This window comes from Rhizoctonia solani, chromosome 16 (genome assembly GCF_016906535.1).
Source record: "Rhizoctonia solani chromosome 16, complete sequence".
In the NCBI taxonomy this organism is placed as follows: domain Eukaryota; kingdom Fungi; phylum Basidiomycota; class Agaricomycetes; order Cantharellales; family Ceratobasidiaceae; genus Rhizoctonia; species Rhizoctonia solani.
The window spans coordinates 2,876,400-2,889,024 of NC_057385.1; the positions used below are offsets into that span (position 1 = coordinate 2,876,400).

The 12,625-nt window shown below is 46.9% G+C and overlaps 2 protein-coding genes across 2 annotated transcripts; one reads left to right on the forward strand and one right to left on the reverse strand.

The window, feature by feature from the left end:
• Positions 1-6,256: 6,256 nt before the first annotated feature.
• On the reverse strand, positions 6,257-11,437 carry RhiXN_02192 (trafficking protein MON1; the record flags this gene model as incomplete). Its single annotated transcript, XM_043322011.1, has 19 exons — positions 6,257-6,498; positions 6,553-6,717; positions 6,786-6,916; positions 6,966-7,101; positions 7,159-7,506; positions 7,556-7,646; positions 7,848-7,935; positions 8,014-8,712; positions 8,975-9,060; positions 9,120-9,234; positions 9,288-9,454; positions 9,523-9,767; positions 9,826-9,907; positions 9,959-10,101; positions 10,145-10,265; positions 10,319-10,412; positions 10,466-10,810; positions 10,869-11,052; positions 11,110-11,437. The coding sequence occupies 19 exons, from the start codon at positions 11,435-11,437 to the stop codon at positions 6,257-6,259; spliced, it is 3,810 nt and encodes a 1,269-aa protein (XP_043187834.1).
• Positions 11,438-11,556: 119 nt separating this feature from the next.
• On the forward strand, positions 11,557-12,047 carry RhiXN_02193 (uncharacterized protein; the record flags this gene model as incomplete). The annotated part of the gene is made up of 3 exons (XM_043322012.1): positions 11,557-11,704; positions 11,784-11,845; positions 11,925-12,047. 3 exons carry the CDS (start codon positions 11,557-11,559, stop codon positions 12,045-12,047), a joined length of 333 nt encoding a protein of 110 aa, XP_043187835.1.
• Between the last annotated feature and the right edge of the window lie 578 nt (positions 12,048-12,625).

Here is a 12,625-nt window from a genome sequence, read left to right on the forward strand (position 1 = left end):
GAAGGTGGGCGAGACGAAAATAAGTGTAAGCGTGCGAGAACGAGCATTACGCGCAGTATGTCGAAGACGGGTAACAACTGAACGCGATCGCGTGCCCATAAGACGGCGCTCGCAAACCCTGTACACAAGTCCAAATCTGTGGACCTCCACAGGTTTCGGACCACGCCTTCCGTTTTCCAAATTATTGGTGTGCAACATTCCGTGCTATCGGTCATTTTACCTGGTTTCCTTCGTTTTGGGGTTACGGTCCGGAAACTGGTTGCCAGTAGTCTTTGATATACAGTAAATTACCGTGTGCAGCACCCGTACTTGTATGATTACACTCATTTTTGTCCCGCCCACCTTCCCTCTCAGACTCGAGATTTTCCGTCTTTTTCTCATTCCCTTCCTTTCGTTTAATACGATGACGAGATTGGTTCGATATTTCTCCTCCCGCCACCCCTCCTGCCCCTCGGAGATTTCGCCCTTTCGTATTTAATGCGTTTTTCTATATTAACCTCGATGAGTTCCCTTTTGACTGTTATTAGAACATTCATGAATAATGTCTTGATGTCTGTAGAGACAAGAGAGGTTGATACGTAAAATATCCTGAATCCCTTCGCCCATAACTATATGAGCGGGCAGCCTTTGTAGAAGCTGTGTCCCGTGAGGGTTCGGACTCATCGACATCGGACTATACACTTCGTTATTATGTTACCATAGTTCGAGTGACTACAGGAGTAAGTTATGCTCACCAGGTGCAATGGGAAGAAATAATTCACAACCCTGCCAGGACCGGAGGCCGTAACCACCAAGTCACGAATCGGGAAGCTTGGACGTTCGCCGGCGATCGCTCAGCTTATGTAGACCTTTGCACGTACGGCCACCATCTATGCGCCCTTATAACACCAGCTGTGGTGGGTCCTTGTGGCCCTCCCGGGGGTTTCTACCGCCCCTCACACTTGTATTTCCGCCCGTATTGATATCTTTTTTTTTTTTATCTCTTTCCGTCCCGGCGTGGTTTGACCCCGCTGTGAACAATTTGCCTCGTTCGCATGTAACTATTGAAATATTAATATTACAGTCCTCCCCCTTGAACGGCACCCTCCACAAGTGCAATCAGCACTAAAATTGACGTATTTGGTGTGGGGAAAGTGTGGGGGTGACAAACCGGCCGCCGTGACCAGGGGTAGGCATATGCGTCGGTAACACAGCCAGATACCTAACCAACCTGGATCTCGAAGAGGACATGAGCCAGCGAAAATGAGGGCATAAGGTGTGATAGGTGCAAGAGAAAGTCGAGACTTGTTAAGAAAGCTGTATATAAGTCCCAAAAAATATACCAAATTTTCATCACCATTCGCTCGTTTGCTTATTTTTTCCCCGCTTTTTTCTCGTCTTTTTTCCGATTTTTTCTCGTACTCACCATCGCTCTTTCCATGCATCCTCAACTCGGGTCCCCTCTGGTGCGCTCTCCTTTCATTTGTGTCGCTTATATGCGATTCTGATTTACTTGTCAATCCATGGCATGGAGGAGAGAATGTGATGATGACTCATCCTGAATATCAGCAGGAATTCTACCAGTGTGATGTTGACATGGCTATTGAGGGAACCTGGACTGGCCAGGAGATGCTGCAGCAAATTATCGTGGAGAGGCGGGATGGGTTCACAGGTGAGGATGGTGGATATAATCTAGAGGATTATAACCTGCGTCAAGCTAGTTATAATATATAGCATATAGTGGATATACAGTCATTATTGATAATACTTGGTGTACATAGCTCATTCCCAATGTCTCACAGAGTGCAACATATACGCGCTGACTAATACGCTACATAACCCATTTACATAAGCGTACCCCGCAAGGTACTAGTCTCGCTGAAATATCTCCTTGACAGGATTTCTAGTGTGTTTTACCACCATCAAGTTGCCGTTCAAGGGGGAGGACTGTATTATAATTTGAAAAAGAAGCTCATGAGGCAATAATTATCGTTAAGCCAACTCATGTGTTCGCCATGCGAGCCCAGATCACGCCATCTCACCAAGGAATGGGCCCATCAAGCTAATGGGCAGCTGTCCATAAGATCTGAGCCCTATTTTATCTATCTTAGGTAAATCTCGACAAACGAATCCAATGAGTTTGTCTTCTGCTCACCTATATGTTTGCTTCAAGTTTAAAGGTAATTATTTAGACAGGCCCATGCACGTGAGGAGTGGCGCAAAATTATAGCAAAATTCAAGAAGAAACAATAGGCTAACCTTTAACGCTTACGGGCAACTGCCCATTCATTGGCCAATGTTTGCTCTAAGAAATTCGTCGAAGCTCGTGAGAACATGGTTCTCGAACAAAGTAAACGAAGCCGTCATGATAACGTCGTTCAAGCTCCTGGGGAGTCGCGAGTTCACGAACTCTGATGGATCTTGCAGAATGGTTGAGTCTACGCTAATGGAATTCTCTGCTGGTAACCACGCGTAACGCATACAATCTCACACAGCACGCACTCCGGCCACGACCTCATTGTGAAGTGCGGCGATTCAATCCCCTCTTTTTTTTTGATTCCAAAGCTTATTGTCTTTCACCGGAAGGTATGTAAGACATTACACGCGTGAAAATACATGAGAGGTCCATGCCGGAGCCGTCAAAGCCCGACTGACGAGCCTACGCCCCCCCCCCCCGCGGTCCACCTTGACCATGGTGTTTCTGAGACGCGCTCTCCGAAACATAGCCTATAAAGATGAGCGATTGATTAATTCCCCCCGACCGGCGCATTTAAGCGCTTTCCCTCTTCCCCAATCCCCTCCTTAAGCTCTTTTCGCCATATATAAAAGCCTATCAGTTTTGCGCTTTAGTGTGAAGAACCCTGCGTAGGTGCGGTGAATACCTTTATGCTTGGGTCCCATGTATCCAAATTCGATAGCCATATCTGACGGTGTGCTCAACGTCCCTGTTACTAAACTATATGATCATTGAACGCTCCAAGCCCACCCTATCTACATAAATAAGTTGTTTTACCTAATATGGAAAACTTGAGGCCACTCCCCCGGTGAATCGATGTTCTTGTCCGTGTGTACACGGTTAGCGATAGGTAATGCGCTATACATACACCAAAATTGCACGCGTGGCCCCAGCACGAGTGCGTTGCAGGGGTTGACAAACGCCAAAAGCTCAAATCCTACAATACGGGTATTTACCTAGTTCCCGTGGGCTGAAGAACGATGTTTTGCTCAAATGTTGTGTTGTTCTCTTTGAGATCCATAGCGAACGCTCTACGGGGGCCTACTCATTTAGACCTAACTGGATCCGGAGTGCTCCGCAAGTATTCCATAGCATCTCACGAGCACTTCGCAACGTTATACCTGACGCTCCGAAATACTCGCTCACCTTTATAAGTGAGTGAGCATCCCGGAGTTTTTCGGGCCCCGTAGAGGGAACAGAGGTAATTTTCTATCTCATGGATTCACATTCAAACATCAAGCGAATCCAGAACGAGTCCAATTCAAGTCTGATACAGTATGTGGTTGACATGTATAAATAGGTCGACTAATGACTGTGCCAATAGCGTTAACTTTGCTGGACCTTGCTGCCACAACAGCTATTATACCTTACGAAACATCGCTCTTATGAAACGACTTCCATGTATAATTCGTTGATTCTTTGAACCAACCCACCAAACGACTCTACACGTGCCAATAACAAGGGATAGTTTGATGCGTACTGCATATTACGACCGCCCATTAATGTCCAGCAACTCAACCTCGAACCAAAGCTTAGAATTGGGTGGAATAACATTCTTAATACCCTTTTCGCCGTAGGCCTACCAGATTATGGTTTGAACGCTTCCAGTTAGGATTTTACGAGGAATCACTCACGTAATCTGGACTAATCTCCAAAGTTGCCTTCCCGCCAAGTGGGACTTTAGGGATTCCTACTTCAGAGTTCAGCCTTATTCAAAAAGGGTTATATACAAGTACATGCCTTCGTCCCATCCTTTAATAACCTGACCAACCCCGATTACTGTCTGGAAGGGTGAATTACGCTTTCTGCTGCTGTCGAACTTTCATGGAGTTAAAATGGGGTTATTAAAGATACATGTTACCAGGGGAGTCTCGACAGTACCTCCTTGTCCGTTGATTGCGGACCCAATCTGCCAACGTAATGAATTTAACCTTATCTAGTAATCGGGTTTCATGTGAGTTGTCAGCAAATAGTAACTTAATTATAACAAGGCCGATCTTACCTCCAGACTTGGGATATACCTAGGTTGAATGTCAATCATCAATACATCACCAATGCTCTTCAATATACTCACGGGTTCCCCGGAAGGCCGATGCGTGACATTGACATTAACACCCATATTTCGCAGATGAACGCTAGATGGTGGATTAACCTAGGTGTGAATAGGATCAGATAGCTTATATAGAGCTTGGAACGATCATTGATGCTTATCGCACACGTGATGGTTCTTCGTTTACCAACGTCACTCATTATTTCACCAATTGGGAAATGGAGATTTTGAACACGGCGTACGAATCACACTAATATCAAGCCCATTAGCAGTCATATAATTCAATAGCCAAGGTCAACAATAGCCGTATGTACATCTACTTGTGGATGCCTTCCTCTAAGCGCTAAGGTGTGGATCAGCTAAACTATTCCACATTTAAGTCCTGGGGGTGCAGTTAGCATAATAAAAATACATCAAGCTCAACTATACTTACCATGAGTTACCTCACAGGCCACAAAAATATGATATGGCGCCGATCGACCAATTTTTTATACTGGAAAGCTCAGGCTAAACGCTTAAGGAAAGGTATCCAACATACTACTAATTGATGGCAATTAATTCGACCTCAAACTTAAGTGTAGTATTCGACGGGATGCTTGGAGGAAATCCTCTCTCCCCATATGCCTAATAATGATTCATGTTTATTAGATCTGGCTGGATAAAGTTATTTTTACGAACATAGTCCGCTGTAGTCGTTAAGAGCGCTTTCTCTCCTAGTGAGAGTTGTAGTACACCTGCAGCCATATCCAAGGACATCAGTAGCCTGAATCACGGGATATATGCGCAACAGAAACCTTCATCCCACCCTCTAATAACCTTCCCTACTCCAATCTGAACCACAAATGGGACCCCGCGATCATGAGAGCTATCAAACTAAATTTTAAATTAAAACTTGATTGTTGAGTTCAAACAAATTACGCGTACCTTGGTCCCATCCAAGAGTGTTCCTATATAATGTATTGTCACAGTATCTTTAGTGGTCCCTCAGTCAAACCAATCTATTATGATTGAACTATTCGCGTAACCCACCCCCTTTTTTAGGGAAATTCTATGTAACGGTAAATGAGTATTAGTATATTTTGAAGGGAACCTTGAAAAGTTACCCACTATGCCATCCCCTGGTTGTAATCGGTTGATGATGATGCCCATTGTGTCAGGCAATCAACTTTAAGCGCAATAGTTGAATGGAACGAGGAGATGATTCTGATAGAGTCTGGGTAGCCAGTAGAACCAGAGACATGCTTTTATACCACGAACTCTTGTTTACCGCAAGATCTCCCCATGCTTTTCAAGTCCCCCCGGAAGTCAGCCGGTGAGACAGATCAGTAGATCGAGAGATGCGGATCGTTTAGCCGGACGTCCGTTTGCTCTTGCCAAGGTGAGCGAATTGGGCCTTCCTTGAGGAATCGAGATTTAATCAAGCCCATTTCCCGCTTGCGATAAGCCCGAGTCCAACAGAGTCATGGCGATTTGAGGGTACCTGTCTCGTTCATGTGGTCGAGAACATGAGCGCATAGTATAAGTGAATTGTATGCACCTACAAGCTGTGGTGCGAGGCTCCGCAGCTACCGTTCGGAGGAGAGACATTTGCTTTTGAAACATGCCAACGGACTAAAAATTATTGATGGGTTCACAATTCCCGGTTTGAATCGGTGGTAATACAGGGGTCAGTGTCACGGAGGTAGTGCTTTCCGGGCGGTATGGAGCTTCATGAGCGAAAAGAAATGTGATATGGGTAAAACCGGTTTACCATACCATTTATATCTAAGAAGGGCATCTTTCCCATCTGGTTCAGCAAGCTCCCATCATTCATCGTACTCAACAAAATTGCCTTCCCCGTCACTGTTTGACGTGGTTTTGCTCATCCGATGTCATAGTACTAAATGTGTGATTATGTTCTTATTACCTAAAAATCTACATGCCACCAACAAAGTTCACAAATGAGGTTAGGATGTATCAAGTGCATTTTACGAGCAGTAGTTCAGCAGCGCTCAGCATGCCTCGATAGCCGATTTGACACCCATCCACCATCTCAATGCGATATCTTTTTCTCGATCGCCCAACCGTTCCACAATTTCATGATATGCTGCTTCAGAAAGAGTGCTTCGTGATGCGCTGCTTGAGCGTATTTGGTCGTACACGATATCAAGTATGGGCAAGAGCTTTGAAGGTGAAATAGATGGCACTGCAGATACAAGAGCCAGTTGGAGTCGCAATATCTGGTCTTGCTTTTCTATTATTGACCATTAGATGGAACATATTGTGCACATGGTTTAGTTTTGCTCACCAGGCCCTTTACCAGTAAGCTGCTTTATCGCACCCACGATTTGTTCAATACAAAACCAACCCAGTTCTGGCTCATGGAAACTGGCACTGCGCACGAGAGCTTGAAAAGCTAAACGAAGTTGATCCGTTGATAATCGATCTTCTTCTGAGTTCTGCTCATCAATGGCTGAGCATCCATGTTTTATCTAGAATCATCTCACATACACGCAGTAAAATATCGATGTAAGCTGGTACCAGGGTGTGTACGTCGCAGCTTGAAGTGATCGGGTCCTGAAGGGTTCTGACTTTCGTGCGCAGCGAATATAGCCAACATAACGGAATGAGCAGCCTCATAAACCTCGCGGTTATGCGCATCAGATAAATGTCTGGTTAAGTGCGTCAATAACAACCAGGTCATAGACAAAGCTTGTGTACCTTTGAACCATTGGTAGAATAATATCCACAATCGTTTGCTCCGGCAGCTGACTTATAACATGCTCGGTACAAACCAAGAAGTACACGATACGACCTTGTACGATGGGATGGTCTACTGCGAGGGAAGACTCCATACCTGCGAAACAACTTGTCCACTAGGGGCCTCAAAGCTAATGGCCAGCCGTTGACTTACTAGATAACTCGATGGAGAGATTGGCTACCAGTTCGACGCAGGACCGATCTCCCGTAGTGTCTTTATCATCGTAGTTGAAGGCCAACACATCCAAAGCCCCAAAAAACGCCCGCTTCATCTCCGAGAATCCCCCACCTTCAGCAGTTAATGCACCGAATTTTGTAGACACAAAAGATAGCCTGCAAAGAGCCATTAAAATTCCTCTGGCAAGTAATTTCCCCTCTCGAGAAACCACATCCGAGTAATATATGATCGTATCGAGTACCGACTGGGAGATGAGAACCGTCGTAAACAGTATGGTCTTGAGCATATGCCAAACAAGCGCAGTCACACGCTGTGTTTCGGGCGCTACCTTTGAATCAATGTTTGTCGCAGTCTACTCTACCCCACTACGTACCAATTTCAACATCCTCTTTTACTTGGCCAAGCAAGCACCTGGACCAAGATGCTTCTAGATTCAAGCTGGCCTGGCCGAAACCATGACGAGGCTATTCAAAATTGGGTACAGCCGAGGTTGCCAAAAGTTGGACTGTGATATGCACACGCAGAGATGACCGATCAATTTGGCAACCGATCCTAGATGGATATATTGACGATTTATGCAGAGCTTCAATGTAGCTTGGGAACCTAGCACCGCGCTGCGGGGCAGCATTGAAATACAAAATTTTATTGGTAACAGGCAAACTTACCTTGAATTCCAAGTGTTCCGAGTTCAGCTTGACCAGTTCCGGCTCCAACAACCTAAAACAAAACCCGTTCTGAAACAAGTTCAACACACTACCAGCGCAAACGCAAGTCAATTTCTAGGATGCACTCAGTACACATCAAACCGCACTCCCCGAGCAAAATACGAACTTAGAAAGGTCCAGCGCGGTTAGTTGATCATTATACCAGAGGCAAGACGGCCGCACACAGTCCACGACGATGTCCAAATGCGCTTCGGCCCCACGTATCCGCAGAGCAAGGTCAGAATCCCACGTGGGCATAGGATCGGACTCGGAAGGAGCGTAGAGGTCTAGGCATTCGGCGACGCTGACGACTAGCTCCGCATGAGAGCGTGAGATGATATGTCGAGACAACGTTGCGTCCTGCTTCTCGAGATCTTTCAAACCGAGCACTAGGCCGCTCAAGAATGCCAGACGGGGCAATGCGAAATCCTTGGATTCGGTTCGTCGATGAGATCCAGAGATAGCCAGGTCCAGCCATTCAGATAGTGCAAGTGATACTCGTTTTCGGCCAAGTGGGGGGAGAATAGAAGTTAAGCTTGGGTCGTCTTGTAGTGTTTTGAATTTGGTAACTACGGCCTGGTGAACGGCCTGCCGTATACCAATTGCCGAACGCTGAGCTTTCTCAAAGGACGTTGAGCGAGGTATGGGGCCCCATAGTGCATTCGAGTTGAGGGAAAGGGTCACAAACGAGCGAACGTATGGGTGAGGCAATGTAGTCAAGTAATATGCGACTCCGCCCAGTAGTTGGTCGTGAGAAATAGACTGGTTGTTGGATAAATCTTTCCCAATTACTGTGAGAAATGCACTATATGCCTGGACTTGAAAGCTGGTCGCCATAATCAATGGGTCCAAACTCTCACCAAATGTAGTGAACCGGAAAGAGAGTCGTGGGTGGAAATCATCATGTGATTTATGCACAGGGCAAAACCTTTACCGGAACAAGCGCCAGAGTCGGGCACACCTCGTAAGATAAATATACATTTCTATTTTTTCTAATCAACCTCGAGTCAAAAAAAAAAAAGTCCTTCATTAGTTAAAATACAGGTGCATCACGCAAGAATAGTTTCCCCTCTTCTTTCTTGACCCACCGAGCAATCGCATTAGCCGCGCCCACGATGGCGTTCTTGGGCATAGTGGGTTCGACTGCTAGGTACAACTCGAACGGTTGAGTGATCTATTATAAACGTGGGTCAGAGATTCGTCAACTTAGGGGGAGCGCAAGGTGATGCTCACCCATCCCATCACGCATTCAGTATCCGTTCGAATAAGCTGTAACTTGGCAGGCCCTTCAACTTGACCAGATTTGGCGTGCAAGGCATCGTGAATGGTTTGATACAACGTTATAAGTCTAAGTATTACGAATTGAGCCGATGTAGGAAACAAGAACAGACACAGACACACCGAGGCTGATTGATCGACTCGTCCCAGATAGGATGGGTGACCTGGACCAGTGTTCGACTCTTGTACAAAAAGTGCAACAGGCCATTGATTCCCAACTCGGAAACGGGGTATGGCGACGCACGAGCGGCTTGTAGAAGCAGGCTAGGAGCATTGGCCTTGGATAATGCCTGAAATGATATGATATGATATATGGATAAGCTCTAGGGCTTAATGTGGTCAAGCAAGACCAACTCACCGTTTCAGCCCCGCTAGCTAAATTTCTAATCTTTTCAAACCCATCACGATCGGGGGTAACGAACGCAAGTCCAATCGGAGCCTCATCGGCTACGTCTTGCGTATCTTGACCTACGTCCAGGAAGCTCACATAACAATACAGAAATCCTTGGGGGTTAAACTTGGGCAAGCAGATGGGGAGCCAGGACGCCGAAGCAGATGAGCGCAATGCGGGTGCGGATAGCGTGTTTAGCAAAAGATGGAGGTCTGGGACCAATCACATCAATCACACAGGATTATAGCTGGGCTGTGAAAAGGAACGCACCAGAGGGATGAATAGAGTGCTTTCTGGGCCGGACAAGGGTAATAACCTTATCTCCCGAAAACAGAATGACATACAGCACGTCCTAGTTCAAGATTAGATCCGCGGTGTTTAAAACGAGGACGATGGGGTTTACCTTGGTGTCTTTGCTTGGAAGAACAAGTTCTGCGACCCGAAGCCTTATTACAGGATCGATCCTCATGGTATGCAACGATGCGAGTGTAATAGACATATCGGTACCCAGCCGAGTGGTCAATGCGTGTATAAGCGGGTCGGTCCCTACATTCCAGTTGAGTACACACAAATGCTAGAATATGATTACGGCGCACCATCAATAATCTTCTTAGATCGAAATTTCCTCTCCGTTCAAATATCCTCTGAAGTTGCGTTCCAGTTAAAGCAGTCAAAATCTGTAAATGGAGATAGTCCAAATGTAACCTGGCCTAGAAAACAGTTGGGTATCATTACAAAATGAGATAAGAAAAACTATGCTTACCACACTCTCCGGCTCGCCCCAACTCGATACACATGCATAATACAACGGTGCACGGAGTACAAACGTAATCCGAGTACGTCCCGCATTGATGCATCTACAAACACACCCTCAGTATGCATAATTCCCTGAAAATGACACAAGACCAACCGAATCCTATCACCATCATCCGCAAATACGCTAATCAGCGCTTGCAAAAGCCCCATTGCACTGCTCACATCCTCCTCGCGCGATTCCACAGGAGCCGGTTGTACGGGAGCTACTTCAGGCGCTGAAGATGGCGGGAGGAAAATGGGACCCGGGATGGGTGTTGCCGTTCCACTGCCTGGAAGGTGAGGAAGTGTCGCTGGAGATCCGACGGTTGGAATCGAGGAGGACGAATTGGCGGACTGAATGGACGCGTGAATCGAGGGTGGGTTTGATGTCCCTGATAGGGAGGACGAGCCCGACCTGGAGTGTGTAGGTTTAGGATGTGGTGGTGAGGGCGATAGTCGACTGGGGAAGGGAGAGATAGGGTAAATAATTGAACTCCGGACCAAGTAATGCAACGTACCTGGCAAACACCGGCTTTCCAGCATGGGTGAGAATGAAGTATTCCCTCGGAGGGTACTGATCGGCCTGCGGCTCAGCTACTTCGAGTGTCTGCACGACTGCATCAGGCGACAGTGGAATATCTCCCGGCGATATTTTATCCTCTCCCAACTCAGCGCCTTCCGAAAAGGGACTTTTTGTTGCGTCTAGTAGACTGAGTTGAGTAAGTACGATTCCTCGGTGTGTGGTGCAGAGCTACTCACCTGCTGATGCGGTAGGTGTAGGCGGTACTGATCCCATCCGGTTGAGTGTCTTTCGTAGCTGTGTGCGAAGTGCGAGTGTGACATCTTCAGTAAGCTGAACGGGGGCCACTCTCTCGTCCTCTAACGGTGTATGGTCTTCACTCGGCAAGACGGTCGCGACAACATCACCACTACCACCAGACTCGCGGTGGACAGTAAGCTCATGGGTCGAGCTCGTTGGGCTACCAACCCGAGGCACGTGTTGTGCGGCTGGGGAAGGCGTAGGCGCTCTGGAACGAGAAGGAGCCCGCGACCGAGTAGGCGTACGAGTGCCTTGGTCCGAATCCATCGTGGTCAAGGTCTAATATAAATTCGACTATCAACGTTGATTAATTAGGGTTGTGTTCGGGGCTGCACAGCCACCGCCTAGCCGGAGTCCTTGACACCTTTTTTTTGGACTCCACGCTCATGGGTCAACAAGGATCAGAAGGTCCGCCTCGTGCACCCGAGTTTCATTATTCACCCCCACTACCGGGGCGCACATCGAATGTACCCCCATTGACACGCCCAAAGATTCATCGCTATGTTGCAGTAGCGAGCTATACCGCCGTGGGGAGTAAGTCATGATTTTCATTCCTTAGTACTCTCTCTCCCTCTTCTAGGATGAGCACAGTACCCTGACACAACTGGGGTAGTCATATCAATTTACAACATATTCTTTGCCGACTACGGCGAACAAGAGCATGTCTTCTCTCCGGTGAGTCCGGCCCTAGTCGTATCCCGAAACACAATGGAATTAATTTCGACATGATACGAATGGGAATGATGATCCTTAGGCAAGACGGTGGCTGGATCGGCAGAAGGCGGCGTTTTGGACGCTGAGCCCAGCGGAGCAGGCAGCTGCCGATAGGCTGAAGCGTCAACAGGAATTACCTCGTGATACTGACAGACCAACATAAAGCGGTACATTCTCCGATGGATGCGAGTTCCACGTATACAGAACTTGCCTATTTCCTCCGAAATTTCGTCATTGGTGTGCAAAGGGATGGTAGTGTTTCGAAAACAACCCAATCCGACACTGTACTGTATGCATATGGATACGAACAAATGTCGGGTGTTATACTCTGATCTGGTGACGCTCCGAGATTAAAATGTACAGAGCTGAAGCTACCGAAAACACCTATCACACGCGCAGTAGCGACGCATGAGTGTAGCGCTGTCTGTTTGGGCACCTTTGAACTGCGGCGCAGCCTATTATTATATTCCTTCAAACTGACGTGACGACGCCCATACCAAGACTTGTACACAGGAGCCTGTACCGACGACTAACCGTGGATGCGTTACACATTCCAGCAGGCGATGTCATGACACGTGTGTAACAATTATAAGAATTGACTGCAAAAAGGCGGAGCCGAGCATACATTCCAGAGTAATTTCTCCCGATGACACTGGGCGCCCAAGAGCAAAAAGTTTAATAACCTATACGACGAAGCACAGAAAGTTTGTATAGAAAGATATATTAGCGAGCATGATAAAC